At 41.8% G+C, this 22,772-nt stretch overlaps 1 protein-coding gene across 1 annotated transcript; it reads right to left on the minus strand.

Annotated features, from left to right (window-relative positions):
- Positions 1–1,005: 1,005 nt before the first annotated feature.
- On the minus strand, positions 1,006–22,230 carry clec4e (C-type lectin domain family 4 member E). The gene is made up of 7 exons (XM_004916978.4): positions 22,133–22,230; positions 13,845–13,952; positions 11,020–11,067; positions 5,167–5,208; positions 3,390–3,532; positions 3,090–3,211; positions 1,006–1,329 (listed from the first exon to the last, which is right to left on the minus strand). The coding sequence occupies exons 1-7, from the start codon at positions 22,182–22,184 to the stop codon at positions 1,188–1,190; spliced, it is 657 nt and encodes a 218-aa protein (XP_004917035.1). The 5' UTR covers positions 22,185–22,230; the 3' UTR covers positions 1,006–1,187.
- Positions 22,231–22,772: the final 542 nt, after the last annotated feature.

Genomic DNA, 22,772 nt, shown 5'->3' on the forward strand with positions numbered 1-22,772 from the left:
AGGTTTTTTTATTTTATTTTTAGGGTGCCAGAGCAGGTTTGGGGAGGCTTAGCCTCCCCTAGCCTTATTGAAAATCCGCCTATGAGCAGTGCCAGCATTGTGTCACTGTAGGGCAGGCAGAGTATGGCACACACAGGCAGCATAGGGCAGACAGAGTATGGCACACACAGGCAGCATAGGACAGGCAGAGTATGGCACACACAGGCAGGGTAGGGCAGGCAGAGTATGGCACACACAGGCAGGGTAGGGCAGGCAGAGTATGGCACACACAGGCAGGGTAGGGCAGGCAGAGTATGGCACACACAGGCAGGGTAGGGCAGGCAGAGTATGGCACACACAGGCAGGGTAGGGCAGGCAGAGTATGGCACACACAGGCAGGGTAGGGAAGGCAGAGTATGGCAGGTTTTTGCTGTACTACAACCATTAATATGGGTATGGTCATGTGATAACATGGGTGTCGTTTCAAGTGGGTGCCCCTTCTAAAAGGGGAGTGGTCAAAACTGGCTTCCATTATCGGCCCTCCACCACGTAGGTCGGAAAAATTCTGGCCCTCGGTACCACTGAAGTTGGACAGCACTGGTCTACTGGATTGCAAATAAGTAACAGCCAAGAAAAGTGAGTGTAATCATATTCTGCAGGAATGTGCCAAGAAAGGTCTACATATATATAACCTTTTATTTGGTCCAAAAGTAATTATTTGCAAAAGATGCACTTTTACTGGGCTTCCAGATGCAGGGATTTCCTAATACTCAGAATTGCACTCATTGAGTTTAATTGTTACAAACCTTTTGCCCTTCCTAGTGATGTGGTAATGGCAGATTCTGTTAATGCCTATAAGAGGGGCCTGGATGAGTTCTTGAACAATCAGAATATCCAAGGCTATTGTGATACTAATATCTACAGTTAGTACTAGTGGTTGTATTTATAGTTTATGTATGTGAGTGTATAGATTGGTAGGTGTGGGTTAGGTGTGCTGGGTTTACTCGGATGGGTTGAACTTGATGGACACTGGTCTTTTTTCAACCCTATGTAACTATGTAACTATGTAACAATCATTTTTTTTATTTATTTATGTTTCTTACAGAAGCAAGAGGGTTTGGTCCCGATATAAAAATGGCAAGTATCTTCTCTTACAAAGGTTATCTGTTTGGGGGCTACATATTAGAAAAAAACAAATCTGCATAGAATTAAGTTTTCACTTTTTTCTCACAAATGGCATAAGGCTCCTGAAAGGTGCAGTGCACATCGTTCCATTCCCCCGTGGGGTTCCACAGGTGAGCGCAGTCTTCATTTGTAAGATGATCGTTTGGTTCACCTTTTTTCCAGAACCTGTAAAAGGAAGAAAACATAAGAAAATGTTCCACTGCAGAACCCGACAGGTACTCGCTAGAACCAGAGGCAAAGTCCACATTAGCATTTACTAGTGTTAGGCTTTAGTAGATGTAACTATGGCCACAGTTTACTGGAACGTTATGGTATAATGGTCACTTCCTGACAGCATTATTCTATGTTACTAACATAGGTGTATGGTGTAACAAGGGTAACATTTGAACCGTTCAGTGACCAGTACATGTAGAGGAGTATATTGGCAAAGTTGAGTGAATCTTTCTCTGATCCAATGGGAAATTTCATGTTATTATTATTACTATTATTATTATTATTAACATTTATTTATAAAGCGCCAACATATTCCGCAGCGCTGTACAATAAGTGGGTTTCATACATTGGACATACAGAGTAACATATAAAGCAATCAATAACCGATACAAGAGGTGAAGAGGGCCCTGCCCAAAAGAGCTTACAATGTTAAGAACTTTTCCCAATACTAAAGGTAGAGGTAACAAGATACTGTATGAGATAGGAATGATCGTTGCCTGAGGGAGATGTTTTTCTCCTAAGCGCTAGGATTTTTTGGGATGTCCCCTGCCCTAGTTAGCTTGGTTGGCTTTTGGTTGGAGAAGGCAGGGGTCAACAGCCTGAAGAATATTGGTCCAAGATCATGGAAACTTTCATATAAAACCAGGCCTGTACTTAGTTACATATATATATATCACACAAGAGATAGAAGGAGACCTAGGGACAGATGGTAGGGAAGTTTCTGTAACACAAAGAAAGAATAGAAGGGGACCAAGGAACCAATGGTGGTAAAAGTCCTTCACAGTTGTGGTCTGTTGTGGTAAGGCCCAGGGTCGGACTGGGCCGCCGGGACACCGGGAAAAATCCCGGTGGGCCCCGGCCCTAGTGGGCCCCAGCAGCCCGGTCCGACCTTTGCCGGCGCTCCCCGCTACTGACTGTTCCTCCCCGACGCGTTCAATTTATACGCGCTTGGGGAGGACGTCAGACGGGGGCCCTGTGGGGGGGTTAGGGGGGCCTCTGGGGGGGTTAGGGGGGCCCCTGGGGGGGGTTAGGGGACGCGGCTGTGGCACCTGCAGGGCCCTGCACCCTCCAGTCCAACCCTGGTAAGGCCTTTGTGTGAATGGGGATGACCATACGGTATTTTGGAAAACCAGATGAAATAACAATAATGAGGAATAGCTATTGGTAGTCAGACCCTGTTATAGAACACCCAGGGGGTGTAAGGCAGGCAGGATTAGTGAACGAGGGCAGCTCATTGCCCCAGCTTGGAAGAATCAATGGGGTTGTTGGTGATGTTGTTGTCCTGCAGTAGTACCCTGGGCCCACACATTTTTTTAAAGAATAGAATATCTGGCCCTGGGTATCAGGAAAGGCCCTTCAGAAATTCAAAAAAGTCAAATACACAGAGACCCAAATAGTCCCTACAGGCCTGATAAATAGTGATTATGGCATCTTGTAGTACTCTTTCTGACATTTGCTAGAAACTGCAGGTTGTGTCCAGGCCTGGTACAGATAATCAAATGATTACACCTTTCTGCTTTAAAAAATGAAAAAAAGAAAGGGCTTTATTGCCAGGATCAAGACTGAGCAGAACAGTGAAGAAAAGAATAAAGAAGTAGCACAGGAGAGAACAATAAAGGCAAAGGGAAAGCTGCAATAGGAGAATATGAAAGGAATCATTTACAAATACATAGAACAGGGAGACTCCTATCCAATATTGGAGAAACACTTACTGATATGATGTACTGTAGTCGGTGCCATCTACCCATGTCCAAGTACCTTCTTCTTCTATATCACTGAGTCCGATCCAGAAACGCTTGAGGTTGCTTACACCGGATTTTTCTTTTAGAAACTTCTATAAGAGAAAAGTGACCCAAAGTCAGCGGGGAAGGTTCAATAGAACATGATTTGGGTGGATGGTGATGACTGGAGTTGAGCAGCATGGATCAATTGTAACGATGAACAATACACAAAGAATCTGTGAATGAATCAGCGGAGGATGTAAAAAAACAAAACAAGGGTAAAACCCTCACCTGTTCTTTTTCACTATTAACAACAACCAGGTCGCCTCCCTCCTGCACACAGAAAGAGCGGGCTTTCTGCCAGTTTGTCTTCTTTGTGGTAATGTAATAACAACTGTCTTCAAACTGTATCCAGGCAGAATCACAGGCCTCTTCTGAATGGGGAAACAGGTACAAAGTATATATTGTTATTTGCCCAGCCAAAAGTATACTATTTATATATATACAGCAGGGATCCCCAACCTTACTCATGAGCCACAGTCAAATATAAAAAGACTTGGGGAGCAACACAAGCACCATAAAAGTTCATGTATGTGCCAAATAAGGGCTGTGATTGGCTATTAGGGGCCTCTATGCACACTATCAGCTTACAGGGGGCTTTATTTGGTAGGAAATCTTGTTTTTATTCAACCTAAACTTGCCCCCAAGTCAGGAATTCAAAAATAACTCCCTGGTTTGGGGGCACTGAGAGCAACATCCAAGGGGTTGGGGAGCAACATGCATTGGTTGGGGATCACTGATATACAGTATCTATAATAGGGTTGCCACCTGTCTGTTTTTGACCTGGACAACCTGGTTTTCAGAAGGGCTGTCTGGGTCAAAATTCATATCATCATAGTCCCACCTGATGATGTCACAGCCCCACCCTTTCCCCAACCCATGACATCATGGCCTGGTGTGCTGGTGGGGCTCTTGCCTGCTCTGTGATGTAGGTTCCAGTTTGTGATCTAGCGGATGATGGGAATCAAACAGCAGGTACTGGTCTGTGTGGGTTGGTTTCCGCTAGACCTCTATTTCCAGCTTTCCACCCCCTCTGACTCTTACCAAGCAGTCAAAAAAGCCAGTGTGTTATTGTGCACATCTTCCTGTCTAAATGTGATGTTGTGGTCCACTGTGTTGATGTGTTCAGTGAAAGTCAGTACCTCTTGTGTGTGTATTTTAACCCAGGTATCATCCCTGTATCGGAACCAATGACTGGGAGTGATGCCTTTGAAGCTATCCAGGGCCTTTCTTTCCACTTTCTCCATGTAAAGGTTCAACACAATGGGCAAAACTGGTGATCCCATGGTTTAGCCATGCTTCTGCCTGTAGAACATATACTTGAAAAAGGGGGTTCTTTGACATAGGTCTAGTAAGGAAAATACGTACTCTGGGTTAAGCTTTGTTCTGTTGCCAAAGATGTTGTCTTTTAGCAACCGGTTTCTCACTGTTTCAACTGCCTCTGCGATGGAAATGCATGTAAAAATGGCTGTAGCATCATAGGACACCATGGTTTCTTCTGTGCCCAGTACCAACCATTGAATTTTGTTTGTAAAATCCTGGAGAGTTCTGGATGTGATGCTCTGTATTTCCAACCAAAGGGATGTTGGGTAGATATTTTGCCACATTGTAGGTCACAGAGTGTTAATGCTACTGACAATTGGTCTGAGAGGGGCCCCTTCCTTGTGTGCCTTAGGGAGTCTGTATATACATGGAGGGGTTCCCCAGGGTAGAGGTGATGATACATGGCCCAATCAATGGCTTTGTCTTCCTGTAGTCGTTTTAAGAGGTCTATGACATTTTTCTTGCAGTGTAACTCATAGCAACCAGTAAGATGTTTGGTTTTAAACACATGACCAGTAAATGGTATCTGTTGATTGGCTGCTATAGACAAGTAGAACTGTAGCAAACTTTGCACCTTTTATTATGTAACCCCAATAGAATCTCATTACATAGTGCTGAATTGTACTGCATTTTCTGTCCCCTGTGTTACTATATTACTATACTGCAGGCTTGGCATCATACTTACTTTTTGCCTCCATTGCATTCACTTTGGAAGCGAGCTGAGCAACTGTAATGGATAAAATATACATCTTATAACTTTATAATTATCAATGCCTCTGCATTATAAATAATGGTGTTATTATTATTATTATCATCATCATCCTCATTATTATTATGATTAATATTTCTAACACGTCATAATCTCACACAACACAGAGTAGAGGAATACAAACACAAGATATAACAGGGTGTGTGGGGGAGGCAGTCAGCAGTGGAAGAGCCCATAACTAGGGTGAGGGGGCCCCTGCCTTTGTGCCTTGCCACAAATCTGGGCCCCGGACACCCCCGTGAAGTCATAACTCCCAACTGTCCATATTTTTGTGAAACAGTCATGATTTTTACAGCTCAGTCCCCAGTCCCGGATTCTCATTTCCCTTTGATCTCCTGCACTGAACAACAAAAAAGATACAAAGTTTCTCAAATGTAATTAAATAAGTGGCTTTTGGCAGAGCCCAGAATACTCACCCACTGAGATACAACTGTAACTAATAAGCTAAACAAAAATTCACCATTATATCTCAGTATAGAATGCAAATCTCAGTACCAGTACCACCTCTCTCTTTCTAATACTCATTTGTGAACAAAAGAGAATAACCATTTGAAAAATTTGCAAAAAAACTGTGGAAAAATTGGGGGGTTTTGGCAAAACAAAATGTATGGTGAAATTCTAGCACTGATTTGTGAAAATGTTTGGAATTTCACACAGAATCTGTAAAAAATTCTCTCCACCCTCCTTGATGTAAAAATAAATAGGGATATTAAGCTCCTCCCACCATTTAATAAGGGGTGGGGGAAAAAATCAGCAGTGAATAGTCTTTACATAGTGACTAAAGGTCGATGTTAGTCCTTATTATATAACTATATTGACCCAGTAGTGTGTTACCTTTACTTGTGTAACTTTCTTTAAATCTTCCAACTGGGATTGGTATCTGTGAGAAACAAAAGTTTAAATATGGATATTATACATAACAATTTAAAGGAGAAGGAAAGGGTTAATGACTAGGTGGGGTTACCAGTTGTTAGGCACCGCCCATAGGAAAGAGGGTAGAACAGGAAGAAGATCACTTCGGATCAGATTCTACAGAATCAGGTAAGTGATAAATAATGGGGAGGAGGGGCTGAACATTTGACACTCCCCTAGTCATTAACCTTTTCCTTCTACTTTAAGTTCTACTTTTCATTAAGACCTTTAGGTTGCAGTGTATCCTGGGCTGGCCCAGGCCCAATCTACACCAGTCACCGGCGCTCCCCGGGGCCAGTAATAGCTCTCCCCCAAGCGCTCATAGCTATGCATTTTGTATGCACACTCAGGGGAGGGGGGTTAGGCGACTGGCGGGGGACCCTATTGGGTGCATGGGGGCCCTGGTGGGCCCCACGCCCTCCAGTCCGACCCTTAGTGTATCCAGGCCTTGGCTGGCAGATACCTACTGGGAGCTGCTATCTTGCTCCCTTCCCATTGTTCTGCTGATAGGCTGCTGGGGGTGAGGGGGGGATATCACTCCAACTTGCAGCGCAGCAGTAAAGTGTGCCTGAGTCTGAGCTTTCAGAAGGAGCCAGCGCTACACATTAGAACTGCTTTCAGCTAACCTATTGTTTCTCCTACTCCCATGTAACTGGAGGAGTCCCAAGCCGGACTTGGATTTCTTACTATTGAGTGCTATTCTGATACCTACTGGGAGCTGCTATCTTGCTCCCTTCCCATTGTTCTGCTGATCGGCTGCTGGGGGGGAGGGGGGGGATATCACTCCAACTTGCAGCGCAGCAGTAAAGTGTGCCTGAGTCTGAGCTTTCAGAAGGAGCCAGCGCTACACATTAGAACTGCTTTCAGCTAACCTATTGTTTCTCCTACTCCCATGTAACTGGAGGAGTCCCAAGCCGGACTTGGATTTCTTACTATTGAGTGCTATTCTGATACCTACTGGGAGCTGCTATCTTGCTCCCTTCCCATTGTTCTGCTGATCGGCTGCTGGGAGGGGGGGATATCACTCCAACTTGCAGCGCAGCAGTAAAGTGTGACTGACGTTTATCAGAGCACAGGTCACATGGCTGTGGCACCCTGGGAAATGAAGAATATGGCTAGCCCCATGGGAAAAACAGATTACAATGCAGGATTCTCCTGGAGAAGCTCTATTAACTGATGGGTTTAAAAAAAAAAAAAGTTTTCCCATGACAGTATTCCTGTAATGAAGTAATACATGTATTACTATCTGGATATAAGGTGTCTATCAAGAATACTGCATTTTACACTGATTTATATACTAAACCTTTGACAATATAACTTTTTACTGTATTTCTCTTTTTGTCCACCAGGGGTCACCAATGGTCTGCCCAAAAGGCAATTTCTTATGTGTAAAAGGATTACTAGTACAGATCAGTGTTTTGTTGACTCAACATAAATCTAGCAAGGCACTTATAGTAAAATAAAACAAATTCTGAAATCAGCAACTAAACAGGAAGGTTCTGATCAAAAACAATAAAACGTTAAAACGTAAAAGAGAGGAGTAGTGGATATGGATATTCGATTCCTTGCAACTTAAGGTCTTTATGAAAGCTGGAATTGTTTTTTATAATGTCCATATGTGCACTTTTGTTTCTTACAGATACCAACAGGGTCGGACTGGGCCATTGGGGCACCGGAAAAAAACCTGGTGGGCCCCGGCAGCCAGACCCGATCCTTTCGCCGGTCCCCCGGCCGCCGGTGTCCCTCCCCTGATGCATTGAAAGTAGTTTTATACTCAAGGGAGGACGTCGGGTAGCGAGGGCCCGCAGCGGGGGGCATGTGGTGCCCCTGGGACGGTAGCCCTGGTGGGCCGTGCACCCCCCAGTCCGACCCTGAATACCATGAATGAACATATTCCAAATAGTTCAGTATAGTTGAGCCTGTGTATATATGTTTATACAGCTTTGCTTGTTGTCACACATAGGGAATCTATATTCTTTAAACCATTTTCCTCTTTGTATTCCCAGTGGGAACAGTGTTGGGGTTTTACCACACCTTAATTACCAGCTTCTTAAACTTTTGTAATGCCAGTAGTACACTGATGAATGGAAGTGCAAAAATCATAGATTTATCCTACAAATTCCTAAAGCTTTCAAGTGGGGATGAGAAGAAATTGCATGACATAGAAGCTAAAGTGTTGGATATGGACACCAGAGAGGGCTTTTGACTGGAGTGCAATGGGCCGGATACTGTTTGATGTCAAAATATATTATTCTATAGCTAATATAATAGGTTAATTGCATTAACGACCAAAAATGTATGAACTGTTCTGACGTTTAGTGTCTAAATCAGTGCAGGAGTCTTTAGTGAGAAGAGAAAGAAAAGCAGTCATTAACGTACAAATAGGACATCATTTACAAAGTTTCAGGAAACACTTGGACTTTTCACTAAGTAACATTAACATTACTATTAGTCTATGTTTTTCTTTCTGTATACATTGTTCTAAAACAAAGTTTCACGGAGTGGGCCAGAGAAAGTGCCAATATATTGGTTTTGATATGTATATCAGTCTAGGGGTGCTAAACAAGGGCTCACAGTTAGCATATGTTCCATAGAGGGTGCCGGGAGCTAAATGTATGTACATGGGTGGATTTATAAAAATGCATTAATACTCAGAATACTGATGAAATTGCTGTATATTTGCAGGGTTATATAGGCCCGGATTTGTGGAGAGGCCATGAAGGCCCGAGCCTAGGGCGGCACAAATTTAGGGGCAGCATGCTGCCCCGCCACAACAAGATTTTTACATTTTGCTCCCGTACGGAGCAATGGTCACTCGCGGGGGGGGCGACCAATGAGGGCGACCTTGGGGCGCTGAGGAAATATAAAGTGGGTTGTCTGAGAAAGGAAGCAAGAAAATCAAACCAACTATAAGAGGACCAAGAGCTACAGAGCCATCTCACACCAACACCAATTCCAGATCCTGTGTTCTCAGTCAGCTGCTACATAGAACAAAAGCAAGTGGGTCTTCTACCAATATGCCCATATATGTGGGAGCGATATCAGGGCAAACAATCAAATTAAAATGGTGGGAATAGGCACCTGAAATCGGCCCGATCTCTATTGGGCAGGTTTGATTTTTCCATCAGATTGGGGATGGCATACGCCTGTTGTTGGTGCCCTGTATATTGGGTAGGGAAGTGGAGGAGCGATGATCATGGAAAAGAATCCTGCCTGGATCACAAAGACCCCAGTCCCAGACAGAATTGAATTTGTGGACAAAACAGTTTGGCCAAATCCTGCTGAAAAAGGCTAAATCTTGGCCGAATCCCCAACCAAATCCTGGATTCAGTGCATCCCTAGAATGGACATATGGACATAGTAATAAAGGTCCGTAAGCACATTTACACATTTCTCCTAAGAGTAATTAGTTGGTTCTGGAATGATTTGAAGAAATCTGTGATGGTTACAGGGTCGGACTGGGCTGCCGGGACACCAGGAAAAATCCCGGTGGGCCCCGGCTCTAGTGGGTCCCGGCGGCCCAGACCCGACTCTTGCGGCGCTCCCCCTGCCTGACCGCTCCTCCCCTGGAATGTTACATTTACGTGCTTGGGGTAGGACGTCGGGTGGGGGGCCCTGCGAGGGGTGTTAGGGGGGCACCTGCGGGGGGGTTAGGGGACACCTGCAGGGCCCCTGGGGCGGGAGCCCCGGTGGGCCCTTCACCCCCCAGTCCAACCCGGGATGGTTACTATTACGATGGCTATTAGCCACACCTAACTTTGCACAGGTAAGTTTCCCTAAGCCTTGGAGACACAGCCAAACCCTGCCCTTACTACCTGCCTATGGGCAGACAAAATAGAGCTCAGTAGCCAGCAGACATTAACCTAATGCCCCATTCAGTGGGCAAAGTGCAAAAAAATGACCAATTGCAGCCTCTTCCTAATATTCAATCCCAACCTCTGTCCAAAAGTTCAAGAGTTTCTCACAATTTTAAGACAGATTGTGTTCTCATGCCATACACCAAACCCACAGCCTTCCTCAGACTGCCATAGAGATCATTTGGCTCAAAATGCCAACCGTCGCCCAGCATTTGTGGGGTCATTTATCTATCAGAAGGCAGTGTGCAATGTGCAAAAGGCTGCAACTGTTCATTTGCTTACACTTTGCGCACTGCCTTCTGGTCTTTTGGAATTGCTTTATTTCTGAGCACAGAAACCTACAACTACCCCAATAAAGACAATGCTGACTGCATTTATTTGGACAGGAGCCCCCAACCTTTTTATACCTGTGAGCCACATTCAAATGGAAAAAGAGTTGGGGAACAACACAAGAATAAAAAGAACCCGGGGTGCAAAATAAGGGCTGTGATTGGCTATTTGGTAGCCCCTATATGAACTGGCAGCCAACAGGAGATTCTGTTTGGCAGTACACATGGTCTTTATGCCTCCAAAACTTGCCCCCAAGGCAGGAATTAAAAAATAAGAACCTACTTTGAGGCCACTGGGTGCAACATCCAAGGGGTTGGTAAGGAACATGACCCACCGGTTGGGGATCACTGCAGTAAGAACATGGTTGGCCTCTGCCTTCTGAAGGCCACTCTACTCTTCATGCCATATTTTCAACCTGCCACTTGGTGCAAAGTGTAGTATTGTCTGAGCACTAAGGGGTTCTCTCTTGTACTCCTTAGCACTTTAGAACCTGCTCCTTCAGAACACTTGTATCATGTTTGTAGTTGCACAAATACGAGGGACCAAAACACCCAATATTACTCTCTGTTGCCATTCGCCAATGCTAGGAACCTGCAGGAGTCCAGGAGACTGCAGATAAGAGAGACCAAGTTTAATTTGATTACTAGGTTAATAATAAACTCCTTCCTACCATAATTCTTGAGGTCATTGCTGTCTGCTGAAGAAGATCCAGATGTGCCTATTTGGATTTAAAAAAGGAAGTTTGTTTTCAAAATATAATTAATGGCAGGACATTTGTTAAATACAAGATGATAGGGATGCACCAAATCCTTTTTGTCCCCTTTCAACTTTTGCTGGATACTGTATCCTCTATAACAAAATCCGAGCCCTACTTTGCATTAGCTAAATCACCAAATGAAAAAAATTGGCACCTTCCATTTTTTTTTTAACATGAACCATCGGGCCTGATTCACTAAAGGGCGATAAAAATTATCGCACGCTTTTTCGCGTTAAAAAACGCAAAATAACTTGCGCGCGATTCACCATAGTATTATCGCGTGCGAAAAATCGCCATTTTCGCATGGGGTATTTCTCACACTAGTTTTACCGTTTTGCGTTAATTTCCGCGCTGAAAAGAAAACGATCGCACGATTCACTATAACTTTTGCGCGCTAAATATCGCATTCGGCTATACGAAAATTAACACCTACTACAGGCAGGCGAAAAATTATACAAAAGTACAGTAAATGATTTTTTGCAATAAAATATGGACTTACAGTGTTATTTATTCAAGTCTGTGTTTCCCCTAGAGTGACGCAGCCGCCAGTTTGCAGCGAAATTTTTAATACAGTAATTTTCCGCAAGTATTGGCGTGTATGGCAACATGGCGTGCGTTCATTTGCGCAACTATTTATATTTGGCTACAAGTGATGAAATGTTTCGCCAGGCATGGATTCGCAGCGAATTTTTGGACGTGCGTTGAATTTTTTTGCGGTGTATTTTTTCATGCGTTTCACAAAACAATCCGCCAATGGCAAAACGCATGAAAAAATTCGCCACACAAAAATTCACCGCACATCCAAAAATTGATACAAGTGTCAAAAAATAATAGTCACAGCAACAATTTTTTTGCCCGCACAACATTTTTGCCGTTTCGGGGATCTTTCGAAAGATTTGCTAATTTTTCACTAAAGAAACCAAAACACATTTGCTCATCACTAGTGGCTACTATTTATAAGCATCTACTATTTATATGCTACCATTTATATGCTACCATTTATATGTGGCTAATATTTATATACACCATTTATATGCTTCGACAATTTTTATACACTATTTCTATGCTACCATTCATATTCGGCGATTATTCACGTAATTTAGCGCATGTACAGGCAAATACCGCATTGAAATAGTCTTTCGCGAGTTAAATAACGTTTGCAATATCGCGCGTAAAAAAGCGCGAGTATGCTTATAGTGAATCGTGCGAAAAATCGCCAAAATTAAGCGGCGGTAAAAATTTTAGCGCACAATAAGAATAGCGCACGTTTTATCGCCCTTTAGTGAATCAGGCCCATTGTATCTACTGGATTTTTTTTTTAAAAAATCGTTAAAATTACTCAGTACCACCCCCAGAATAACACACCTTTCTCCCTGCATCCAGATTTATTTTGTTTCTTTATTACAAGCAGCTGAACTGCAACTTTTTAACTGACTTCCTTGTTTAGCGTGAAGCTCTGCCCCTTTTGCTTTCTGAGCCCTCCTTCTCTCTCCGACTATGAATTTAAAAGAGATGCCTACTGGGCATGCCTGATTGGTTTTAATTAAGCAGTGAGCATGCCCAGCGGGCGCCTCTTTTGAGTTTATCATAGTCAGAGAGAAAAGGAGAGCTCAGAAAGCAAAGTAGGTGGTAGTGATGTGCGGGTCGGTGCATTCGGGCCAACCTCGGCACATCAATTGCGGGTTGTGGGTGGGTCTGGGTTGAGCTCTTCTGCTCACCCTCCCCGCCCGCGACCTAACACTGCCGGATTCCTCTTCTGGCTCTCTAATATATAGGCGTGCTCCCAACATGCCCCGCCCCTGTTGTGACATCATTGTGGGTCGAGTTGAGTTTATAAACAGAGGGAAGAAGCCGGATCAGGTAGGGTTCGCATTGCATTGCAAATAAAAATTTGCTATTATGATTGCACACATAATATTTATATATATATAAACATGGGCAAATATGTTTCCTGTGCAAATAATTCTGCTCTGCATGAAATTTCTAAATGAGCCCCCAAGAGTTCTTAACCAAAGTAAGAATTTGTAATTATATTATCAAAGAATTAAACATTTTCCCTTTATTTCTTTAAAAAACGTGCCAATTCTTAAACCCATAAGGGAACTTTGTGCCACATTCAAAAATCCAGCGTTGCCCCCTTTGCATTCTCAAATCTAAAATTCTCCATCTTTTTTTAGCGCAAAACATGTTGAGACTGAAGGGGATTTTCAGATTTGGATGAGTCTTTTATTCATTCGCTTTGTCGTTTGGCAGGCCCTTTTGAGATCACAGACTTCAGTTTTGCTGTATTATTATAGAACCCCAATTATATCAATTATTATAGAACACCTACCACTATCTAATACTTCATCCATGGGGCCTTCTCAATGGCCTACCTCCCTTGGGGCCTTTCCTTTACTTGGGACTAAATCCCAGGCTCCCCAGTACCATCCTGTTCCACAGGTGGAGGCCAAAGAAAAGAAGCTTCCAGTCAGATATTAAACTATAACAAGAAATTGTCACCACCCATTCAGGCCAATCAGGAACACATCCAGCCCAGGTGTCCAGTTTGCAGTTACCAACACTTCCTATAGAAAGTAGAAGGAAATAAACCAGTAGGGTTTCCCAATACAAAAGGGGATTTCCCAAGCCAGTAAGGGATTTAACTGTGGATCCCTACACTTGCTATTACCCATTTAACAGATATGTTTGTAAATCAGTCCCATTGTCCTGTATCCCTAATGGGGGGTATCACTTACTTCTGGTTATTACTGTTATGAAGAGAGCCAGGATAAGTATGTAAGCAAGTGCCAGCAGGCAGTAGGTACCCACCAATGGTTTCTGCCTGGAAGAATACCACTCTTTCACTGAAAGGCAAATAAAATTGAACATTTTAGTAGGATATGCATTTCAAAGGGTAAATATACCCTAAAAAAGATGTTAAATTGCTCCCAGTGAAACTATGAGCACGTTTGCAATTTAAATACTTTCTGCCCTTTGACCACTGTGCTTCTCACTATATACTTTATTACTTGGTCACTTTATCAGCTCCTTTGGCTTTATAATAACGATGCTTAAATCTATATCCCTTGTCCTAATCATTTCTCATGTGTTAGGGCTCTGGCACACGGGGAGATTAGTTGCCCGCAACAAAACTCCCTTGGCACGGGCGACTAATCTCCCCAAACTACCATCCCACCGGCAAACATGTAAGTCGCCAGTGGGATGGTACACGCTGCGCAGGCGATTTCAGCAAAACGCCAAAGTTGCCTTGCGAGGCATTTTCGGCGATTTGCCGAAATCGCGCCGCTGCGTGTGCCATCCCACCGGCGACTTACATGTTCGCCGGTGGGATGGAAACTGATGGCAACTCGGGGAGATTAGTCGCCCGCGAACAGGGAAATTTGTTGTAGGCGACTAATCTCCCCGTGTGCCAGAGCCCTTATATCTGAAGGGTCTAACTGCCTCTCTGTTATATCCTCTTCAATTTCAAACCTTATCTCCAGATACCCCCCAAACCAACCACCTTTTGCCTTCCTAGTGACCCCCAACCAGTAGCTCTTAGGTAACATATTGCTCAACACCCCCTTTGATGTTGCTTTAAAGCAGATTCTCATGTTTATATTTCTGACTTGGAGGCAAGATTATGAGGCACAATTACACAGGTTTTACTCCAAATAGAGCCTCCTGCAAACTGGGACCTTTTTCATATTGCTCCCTACAATTTTTATTTCCCTGGCTATCCATGTCAGCATTCACTCATGGGTTTACTCCACCCGCTGATAGCTGATAGGACAGAATTAAAAATAATTAGACAATCACTCCAGATACCACACCTATATATAGATCCACCCCTTCCTCTCAAGAGTGTCTTTTTTCTGTCCTCTGAAGCTGATGGGGCATGCCTGTTTTCAGGTTAGAATTTTTCTTTTAGGCTTACCTGGTCCCAGTGTATGGTACCCAAACCAGGGAAAGTTCAGCCTCTCTTTCTCTGAAGAGCCATGGAGGTATGCACAGTGACACACTTGCTATCCTGGCTGTCCCTGTTAGGCAGCTGGGGACTAAAAGTGACCACTTGCATTGAGATACCATGTATGCCTACAGCATTATGGCGGGGCAGGTAGCAGTGGCAATTACTACTTCCCTTTTTAAAAGGGTTGTTACAGGGCAGATCACTGGCATCTTGTTTTCCTTACCTTTTATTTGTCTTTTATTTGCTTTTTTCTCATCAGCAGTTTTGCTGATTTTCTTTCTGGCCGGTGATCCTTGCAAATGCAAAGCCCTAAAATGCTGCCAAACTAAGGTTGTAGGTAAGCCTTTTGGTAAGTGCAATGGTAGAAAAGAGAGCAAGGATTGGGGAATCAGGTAAGTTATGTTTATGCCATTCCCCTCAAAGAAAAAAGCTTCTAATAGCCTGATTAGCTCAGCTAGCTATGGCTTCATTGCATCCACCTGAAGTCTGTGGGATTGGAAAGGTCAAACCTTCTGCTGTACTACTGACTGTGTGACTGTTCTTATTAGTCTGTGGCCAGACTCGCATTTGCTGTTGGTAACACCTACTATTTCTGGTAGTTGAATCTTACACGCAAATTTAAAAAACAAACAAAAAAAAAAACAAACAAAAAAAAAAAAACATCCTGCTAAGGACTGTCTACTAAAATGAATTTTACTAGCATATGACTATTTTCGTAGTCTGCTCTATGCCATGCCTTTGTTATGTTTAGTATACTAACACTGTGGTGTTGTAAATGTACATTCTGTACTATGTTGTTGCTTTGTTCAGTATATTAATACTGTTATTGCTAGTTAACATACTGAGCTATGTATCCACTGTGTTGTTTGGCATATTAATACTGTAGTATTGCAAGTATCCATTATTTTTAGGATATTAATACTATGCTATGGCAAATTTATATATTATGCGGTGTTCAGTGGATTAATACTACATCACTGCAAATAAAAGTTCAGAATTATTTGCTATATTCATGATAGTTAATATTACTAGGCTGTACTTCTGCAATGTCATATATTAATCTATTTTTGCAGGTCAAAATTATAAGCCTTTGTTATATTTAATGAATTAACATGGTGGCTGTGAAAGAGTTACGAAGCAGTGGTTCTCCTATGCTCGGTATGTAGTATTGCAAGTAGCATTACTATGCCACATTCAGCTATATCCAATACAGAAAATTAATTACAACATGTTTCCATATTAAAGTTGATCCGCCTGGCTCTGCTCGTTATGTTTCTACTATCACAGTGTATTAATACTGTATGTTTTAAAGGGAGCCAGCGAAATTACCAAATTCTGCTTTTTGCAGTATATTAACATTTTTATTATTATTATTATAACTTGGTGATACTATATTTAGTATTCTCATTATTTTTGTGTTGTTGCAAGCTAGCATCACCATGCTATATCTATTTTCAGGATATTAATGCTGTATTATTGCTCAGGAAACCTGATTGCTGTATTCATTTTATTAGTATTATGGTAAGTTAGCATGACTGCTCCTCTGCTATTTAATACTGTTACTGTAGGTAAACGTTACTCTAGCGCTAATGTTTTATAAATTTCTGTTCCTAGGTAGATAAATTACTATACTTCCGTATATTACTGCACAAATACTGGTTAAAGGCAGTTTTATGCCTCTGCTAGGTTCTATGTATTAATTCAGGCAAGATACTATGTATCTGATTCAGGGTTCAGGGTAACTTGTTGTCTCTGCCCTGTTCAGGGTAAGGCTACGGCATCAATGCACGGTAAGTACTACAATAAAGCTAGGCTATTTCCATTATAGTATGGGTAATACTATAAGTAGCATTGTAAGGCTATATCTGTTGGGTATACTGGGCATCATTAGCCATTTCTAGATAATCTAGTAATCTTTCTCACTACATTGTAGTATTGCTGTGTTTCTATATCTAAATGTTGATACCATGTTTCTTGGTAAGTTTTTATTATTATCCATAGCCTCTGCTTAAGTGAAATATAGGGGGGTGTTTGTGGGCACTGGAGTTGGGCATTGCCACTAGGGTTGCATATGAGGACCAATCAAATCTTTGCTTTACAGCTTACCATTTTAATCTGTTTGCTGGTTGGTTGTTGTAGGCAACCGCTGATGTTTTTCTCCAGTGCTGATTAGACTCCCCATGTGTAGGTCCACAGGTTAAACTATTTATATTGTCACTGCAGATGTATGTATATTTATATAGCACCTCAAATGTACACTGTACTTTACAGGGCATAAACTTAAACAGGGGTATGTTTTATGGATTAGGCAGTGAGAACAAAACTGTAATCAGTTGGAATGAGGTTCTTGGTCCAAGGCGCTTATAACCCATTGGTCCTGATGTTACAATACTGCTCCAATTTTCTAGATATTAACATTGTGTGTATAAATTCATCTTGGGTACTGTTCTCTGTACATTACAACAGGCTGGAGGAATCTATTTTACAATTCTGAAGTTGCTCGGGAAATTAGTTTCCTGGTGATATACAAGACGAACCATCTCTGTAAAGCGCCAGGTGTAATGGCGCAGTATAGGGAATGCATAACAAAACTGGAATACAGTTGTGCCCAGTTGGGGGGCCTAGAAGGACAGGATGGGGCCTCCTGGGGGATTGTTTTGTGACAGTTTTATGGATGCCAAGAACTGCTGTGCGAGATTTGGTCGTGTGGCTCTAGTCTGACCATGTCAACAGAATATGCTCTTGATTAAAATACTATTTTTTGCACACCAAGTTTTATGAATATTCTTTTTCAGTTAGGAAAAATGATCCTATGATACGGAGAGTTGGTGTATAATAACAGTTAACTTTTCAGTTTTCACATTAGAAGATGTTTCATTTTAGTTAAATAGTAATAAAATATCTACATATCTCTAATAAACCAGATATTGAATATATTCTATATTCAGTTCATTGTCAGATCATTAAAAAGAGAAGAAAAAAAAAAAAAAAAATTTTTTAAACCTTACCTAACTTTGGACATTACTAGGTTTGTGCTCTCACCAACTGCATATTTTAGCATTACTAAATGCTTATACTGGGTTTTCTTTCATTGGATTAATACTGCAGTGTGTTCTTTCAGAGCCGGCTATAATAGGCACTTTTGATGCGTGATAATACTTTTTCTTTACTACTCTTCCTGGATATTAAGTTCCACTACGTTACTAATCCGGTTTAGTTGCAAGTTGTTGCAGTACTTTATTACTAACCAATATATTCTCATTGCAGGGATAGAGACTATTCGTAACCACTACATTCAATTTAGGTATAAAGCAGGGATCCCTAACCTTTTATACCCATGGACTGCATTAAAATGAAAAAAAGTTGTGGAGAGCAACACAAGCATGAAAAAAAGGTTCCTGGAGGTGCCAATGAGAGCTATAATTGGCTATTTGATAGCCTCTATGTGGACTGAAAGCCTACAGAAGTCTGTTTGGCAATTACACTGGGTTTTTATGCAATCAGAGCTTGGCTCCTAACTAGAAATTTAAGTAAAGAAAAAAGTTAAAAAAAAAAAAAAAAAAACCAAAAAAAAAAAAAAAAAAACATGCTTTGAGGCCACTGGAAGTGACATCTGAAGGGGTAGGAGCAACATGTTGCCCCTGAGCCACTGGTTGGGGATCACTGGTATACAGTTTATATTTTACTACAGTACAAAGGTATACAAAGCCAGTACTGGTAGTTTGGGTGAGTTTATCACTAGCTGAAATGTTTATGATTTTTATAGTATAAGGTAAGCATTATTTTTTGTCATACCATCTCTAGTTTAATGTTCATAGAAGGTTACAATTGTTTGGATCAGCTCCAGAGGAAATATGGAGATAAAGGGGCTGACTGTTTAGTAGATGTGGGTTTCGGCTTTGGTGCTGCAACCTTGGTCTCAATGCTGTTACTAAAGGGCTGACTTGCAGTTCAATATTTAAAAAAAAAAAAAAAAAACTTTCTGGTTACCATCCTGTGGCACAGAAACACTGAAGTCATTTGTGCATATGTATATTAATGCAGACTTTTGTTGTGTTCTATCAACTCCAAAATATTAAGCAGTTTTCCATATATTCGTTAGACCTTTTGCAATTAACTTGGTTCAGGCAATATGAAGATTTCAAAAATTTAACATTTTGATTTCAATTTTCAGCACAGTTGCAGTATTTGAATATGATCGGTGCAAATGCTATACAGCATAGCCAAACCTCTGTGTAAGGTGCTATTTCTCAGCAGCGCATTTGCGCTATGCACAGTTGGGTACAGGTAATGTAAAGCTTTCATTTCACTATTGAGGTCTGTATTCTACAAACTATGCCTCAGGACTTGGCAGATGACACAAGGTCTTATATAAATGGGGAGCTCTAGCATGACTTCTGGCTCATTTATTCTTGGAGTATTAAAAGTGCTTGTTTAAAAAAAAAAAAAAAAAAAAGCCCTCCCATTTGACTGCTATGGTATTAACCCATGAGTGAATGCTGACATGGATAGCCAGGGAAAATGGAAAATTCAATACCAACTTACCGGAATTTTCATTTCCTGGCTATCCATGGCAGCATTCACGCTTTCCCACCCCATTTTTGAATATAATTGCTAAGATACAAAGACACTCTTGAGAGGAAGGGGTGGATCTATATATAGGTGTGGTATCTGGAGTGATTGTCTAATTATTTTTAATTCTGTCCTATCAGCTATCAGCGGGTGGAGTAAACCCATGAGTGAATGCTGCCATGGATAGCCAGGAAATGAAAATTCCGGTAAGTTGGTATTGAATTTTCCATTATTTGAGTGTGGCTCATGAGTAAAAAATCTTTGGGACCCATGCCTTAGACTTTGTTCCTCCTTAGTAACCCTTATCTGCATGCCTACATGCCTTAGGACCTACCAGAGTAGCTTCAAAACTATGCATTTCAAATAACAAAGATGTTTTACCAAAATGTTTTTTTTTCTCACAGGAGCTGTTCAAATTTGCACTATTGTCTGAAGGTGATCATCCATTTCTGTTTAGCTTAAACACAGCATCTCCTATGAAAGAAGTCCCCAATTCTCATAACAACATCAGTCTTCTCTCCCTGTTGACCCACTTTCTCCCCATCAGTCAACCAATCATAAAACTAACATTGGATTTTCTCAAATATAAACTACAGCTACATAGTTTTCTAGATTGTGCCTCACTTATCACTGACTATAGATTGTAAGAAAAGCCCTTGCAGACTGTGCCTTGTTTACCTACTGTGTTGGTTTGTCTGAATTTCAGTTATTATGTACAATGTTTGCATTGTTACTTGTAAACGCCCCCCAAAGGTTTCTTGCAACAGAGGGGGCTGGGGGGGGGGCACATCAGTGGTGCAATAGTCCTCGCTGCACTGGAAGAGCTGAAATTCCAATGTAAATATCAGAATTTCAGCTCTTGAATTTACCAGGAGCTGCTTCCAGACTTGCTTCATGGCAGCAGTTCCCCTGCCCACCAGGAACCGTCTTGGTAACCCCCAACAGGCCAGTCTGACACTTACATTATGAAAAAAGAGAGCACTTTCCAAGACTAATATAATAATAATAATCTTCAAAAGGGGGTGTATCAGTGATCCCCAACCAGTGGCTCAGGGGCAACATGTTGCTCCCCAGCCCCTTGGCTGTTGCTCTCAGTGCCCCCAAACCAGGGAGTTATTTTTGAATTCCTGACTTGGTGGCAATTTTTGGGTGAATGAAAACAAGTTTTCCTACCAAATAAAGCCCCTGTAAGCTGATAGGGTGCATAGAGGCCCCTAATAGCCAATCACAGCCCTTATTTGGCTCCTCCATGAACTTTTATGGTGCTTGTGTTGCTCTCCAAGCCTTTTTACATTTGACTGTGGCTCACGAGTAAAAAAGGTTGGGGACCACTGGTGTATATAAATAAACCACCCAGTACAGAAAATGTATACAATTCAATATCAATCAAAGGACAATCAATATGGGACTCACAATCCTGCTTAAGTTTCATAGGAAATACCACCACCAGAAGTGGCTGTACATAACTAGGGGAGAAACATATCTATCTCTGTTGCTATTTCCTGTTTCCTATCACAGTTATTATATAAGGAACACAATGTTAGGGATAACAGATTATACCCTTTACCTTACTTTTTATTTATGGACACTTTACTGTTCAACTATGGGTTATAAATTCAAAGCTTTAATATGAGTTGCCTTGTAAAGATAATCCAACAACCCAAAAGCAGGTCCATAGTATTCTCATTAGTGAGTTTAATGACAGGTATTATGTAAGAATAATACAGATAAATGTGCAATGCCTTAGGGTGAAGACACATGAAGCTCCTTAGTAGCAGCTACTTGTCACTGCTGCTAAGGGCTCTGGCACACGGGGAGATTAGTCGCCCGCGGCAAAACATGTAAGTCGCCGGCGGGATGGCAGACGCGACGGGGCGATTTCCGGAAATCGCCCCGCCGTGTCTGCCATCCCGCCGGCGACTTACATGTTCCCCGGTGGGATGGCAAGGGGAAGGCAACTCGGGGAGATTAGTCGCCCGCGAACAGGGAGTTTTGCTGCGGGCGACTAATCTCCCCGTGTGCCAGAGCCCTAAACCCCAGAAAATCCCCTGCCATAGACAATACTGAGAATTGCCTCTGCTAAAACACACAGAGAGACAGTTATCAGTAAATGATCAGTATTGTCTACTTTTGTATACCTGACAAGTTGCTGCTACTAGTAGCTCTGTGTGTCTTCACCCTTAAGAAGAAAGTTAATAAACCTACATATAAGACTAAGGGTGAAGACACACGGAGCTACTAGAAGCAGCTACTTGTCACGGCTACAGAAATAGACAATGCTGATCATTTACTGATAACTGTCTCTACGTGTGTTTTAGCAGAGGCAATTCTCAGTATTGTCTATGGCAGGGGATTTTCTAGTGTTTAGTATCCGTGAAAAAGTAGCTGCTACTAAGTAGCTCTGTGTGTCTTCACCCTTAATGATTCTCAGCTCATGTAAAAAATGGGACCAAATCTATTTTACTGTATTACTCAGAATAAGTGTAATGAGATTGGCATTACCTGAGTGCAATGAGTGCAGCCGATCAAGACTGGTGTGAAATTCAGACTCCATAGCTAGTAAGGAATAATTGTACGCAAGGTGTAGTTGTGGGATTTATACTCTGGCAAATTCAGAGAGAGGAAATGACAAAGATAAAAACATATTTATGCTGTTCATGCTTCCAGAGTTGTGTGTTTACAACAGCCGTGCCAGGTTAGGATGTTGTTCTTGTGTATTTAAAGAGACAGTGTGGTAGAAAACTTTAGCTAGATATGGGTCTGTCATATTCACAATTTAATATTATTTGGTTTGGTCCACCTTAAATTGTTTTATTGTCTCAAAACACGTCTACCAAATAGCCAATCACAGCCCTTATCTGGCACCCCATGGAATTTTTCATGCTTGTGTGGCTCACAAGTAAAAAAGACTGGGGGTCCCTGTTCCAGATATTATTTTTTACTAACACCCCCCTATCATCTCTATGGCATTTAGAAGGTGTCTTACTTTTATCTTCTTATATATACATACTGTGCAAGTTAGCACATGTTTGTAAATAACCCTCTTGTTGTCTGTTCTGAGGTGTAAGTGTGTTCTGCCAGTTAAAGGGAAAGTATACCACAACAATGTAGGTATTTATAAAAATATATTGCATAAACAAGC

This window comes from Xenopus tropicalis, chromosome 3 (assembly GCF_000004195.4).
Source record: "Xenopus tropicalis strain Nigerian chromosome 3, UCB_Xtro_10.0, whole genome shotgun sequence".
Classification (NCBI taxonomy): domain Eukaryota; kingdom Metazoa; phylum Chordata; class Amphibia; order Anura; family Pipidae; genus Xenopus; species Xenopus tropicalis.

What these genes read in the sequence shown, in the direction of transcription:
- clec4e (XM_004916978.4), bottom strand. Translation starts at nt 22,184, where the DNA reads ATGGAGTCTGAATTTCACACCAGTCTTGATCGGCTGCACTCATTGCAC. An exon ending in GCTGCACTCATTGCACTCAG is followed by an intron (nt 13,953 to 22,132) that starts GTAATGCCAATC and finishes TTTGCCTTTCAG; the next exon opens with TGAAAGAGTGGTATTCTTCC. An exon ending in GACTACAGTACATCATATCA is followed by an intron (nt 1,330 to 3,089) that starts GTAAGTGTTTCT and finishes TTCCTTTTACAG; the next exon opens with GTTCTGGAAAAAAGGTGAAC.